General features: G+C 50.6%; 1 protein-coding gene across 1 annotated transcript in view; it reads left to right on the forward strand.

The window, feature by feature from the left end:
- Window positions 1-2391, forward strand: part of CRLS1 (cardiolipin synthase 1) — a 13773-nt gene that overhangs the window by 2722 nt on the left and 8660 nt on the right. Inside the window, exon 2 of the mRNA XM_006015452.2 lies at window positions 1650-1705. Within this exon, the coding sequence (XP_006015514.1) occupies window positions 1650-1705 (56 nt within the window). The remainder of the gene's footprint in view (window positions 1-1649; window positions 1706-2391) is intronic.

Genomic DNA, 2391 nt, shown 5'->3' on the forward strand with positions numbered 1-2391 from the left:
TTGCATGGGGGGGAGCCCTGGATCTGCGTGGCACGGTATGGGCTGCAGCTGTGGGGTGGAGCTGGAGCTAGCACTGAGCAGGGCTTTTCATGTTGGGGCCTGGGCTCGGAGTGGGCTCTGGCAGTGCTGGGAGGAGGCTGCAGCCACCCCAAATTTTGCTGCAGCTCCTCCCAGCCCAGTACCGCTTCCCCCCACAGCCCCGGCTGAACGCCTCGCCTCCACCCATGCTCCAGGAAAATCTGGGGCTGTGGCACGGTGATGTGGGACTGGGACCAAAGCTGTGGCAAAATTTGGGGTGGTTGCAGTCTCCTCCTAGTGCTGCTGGAGCCCGCTCCGAGCCCAGTCCCCAGCAAGAAAAGCCCCGCAGAATGCTGGCTCCAGCCTGTGCCGTGCCATGCCATGCCATGCCATGCAGATCTGGGGGCACCCCTCCCACCCTCCTGGGGTGCAAGCAGCAGCAGGAGCTGCCCCCACCCCATGACTTGCACCTCTGTCCCACACCCCTCCCCTCCCCCACCTGGGCTGTGCCAGCCCCTGCCCCTTCCCTCACCACAGGGGGCATTGATCTTGCCCTCCCACACCCCTTCTCTTCCCTCTCCCCTTCTGGCTTACTAGCTGGAGGCAGCTCTCCATGCTGCTGGCCCTGCTCTGTGCTGCACTGCAGCTGCGCAGAGCATGGGCATTTATCAGCCAAATTATTGGCCCCATCAGCCCGATATCCGATGCAACAAATTTTCTTGGTATCGGTATGGATCCGATATTGGACTGATGTATTGGTGCACCTCTAATGGTAACCACTAGGGGGACTAAGTTTTAGAATATTCTTTTTGCATTGCTTCTACAGTATTTTAAGCAGCTACTGATGGCTGTCCAAGACCAACTTATACGGGATGAAATGAAACGTTCTCAGTGTGGCCCACTGATTTGATATTTCATTCCATCAATAATGGCAGTTAGCACCGCATTTTTGTTTCTAGAGCTATTACCATCACGGACTCCAGTGAGGTCAAAAAAACCCTTTGGCCATACCTCCAAACACCAGTTGGATATTAGACTGAACACGCTTGTTTCTGTCTGCTCTGAGAATTTTTGCTTCTGGAGTTCATCGTAGCTGTCCACAAAGCTCTACAGGTAGCTCTTATAGTTACCGAAGTCAGATAAGTGAAAAAGAGTCTTTTTAGCTTCTGGCTGTACCTACAATGTTCCAAAATATTTTTCTTCCTTTTTTGAGTTATTTCCACTAGTTGGAGGGAGGAGAGGTAGAATTAAGTTAATAGTTGTAGCAGGATAGGTAAACTTTTTTTTTTAAAAGATTATTCTTTCCGAGTCTAATGCAAGTAAGAACTAGTAATAATCAGACTGCTTTGGTGATGGTCCACATAATCTACAGAAATGTTAGCAAAACATTTAGCAAGAGCACCTGGTGTTTCCTTGGTAGGGAATCTTAAGAGGACAAACAGAATACAAGAGGTAAGAAAGAAGTCCACGTGTTAGCCAAACAACGCCAGAGACAGCTTTTGCAGCTGACTTCTAGCAAGAGAAGTGGAAAAAGTCTGATCAGACCAAAGTCATTTGAAATCGTACTGAATGCCAGCCTGCTAGGCATATCATGAATGGGACTTCATTGCCTGCATCACTCTTATTTTTAGGTGGGGCAGGACAAGATACATCCTCAACCTACCTAAACAAGAAGGTCATCTGTCAGGTAAGACTAACCAAAGATTATGGGTGTGAAGGGGGAGCTAACTAGTTCTAGGCAATTGGAAGGAAGAAAGTGGTTGGAGGTAGAAAATGGGACAAGAGGTAAGCAAGAAGGAAAAAGATCTTTTAAACCTCTTTAACAGCAGGCACGGCTACAGGAGCTGCTAAATCCACAATAGCCTAATTCTGTGTATTTGCGCGTCCTGCAAAAAGCATGCTAATGTATAGTAGATTTAGTCTAATGCATGTTAAACATCACAAAAAAAGGTGCATCTGCACTAATGGGCCATAGCGCTCATTACAGTGCATTACGTTAGTACCTAGTACAGGTACTAAACTTAAGTGTGCTGTAAACCCCAGGTGTCCTTCCTGTCTAGACCCGCTGGTCCTGCTAGGTCCCTTCTCGCCTCGTTACCATCTGTGCATCTCAGTGCATTAATAAACACGTAGATATGCCCAGCGTATCTGAAAAGGTTGCTTAAGTGAGAAGTGTTGCCATGGCGGGGGCTCCTCTCCGGGCCGGCAATGCTCCCCGAGCTCCAAAGGCGGGCGTGCAGACGGACAGCCAATCAGAGCCCGCATTCCGCGGCGGGGAGGGGCGGGGCCGCGCGGGGTGCCTGCGCCTTTAAGGCGGGCGGGGTGGGGTCGGGGGCTCGAAAGGTGAGCGGTTGCCGTAAAGCCCGCCGCCAG

The sequence above is a fragment of the Alligator sinensis genome, unplaced genomic scaffold (assembly GCF_000455745.1).
Source record: "Alligator sinensis unplaced genomic scaffold, ASM45574v1 scaffold140_1, whole genome shotgun sequence".
In the NCBI taxonomy this organism is placed as follows: domain Eukaryota; kingdom Metazoa; phylum Chordata; order Crocodylia; family Alligatoridae; genus Alligator; species Alligator sinensis.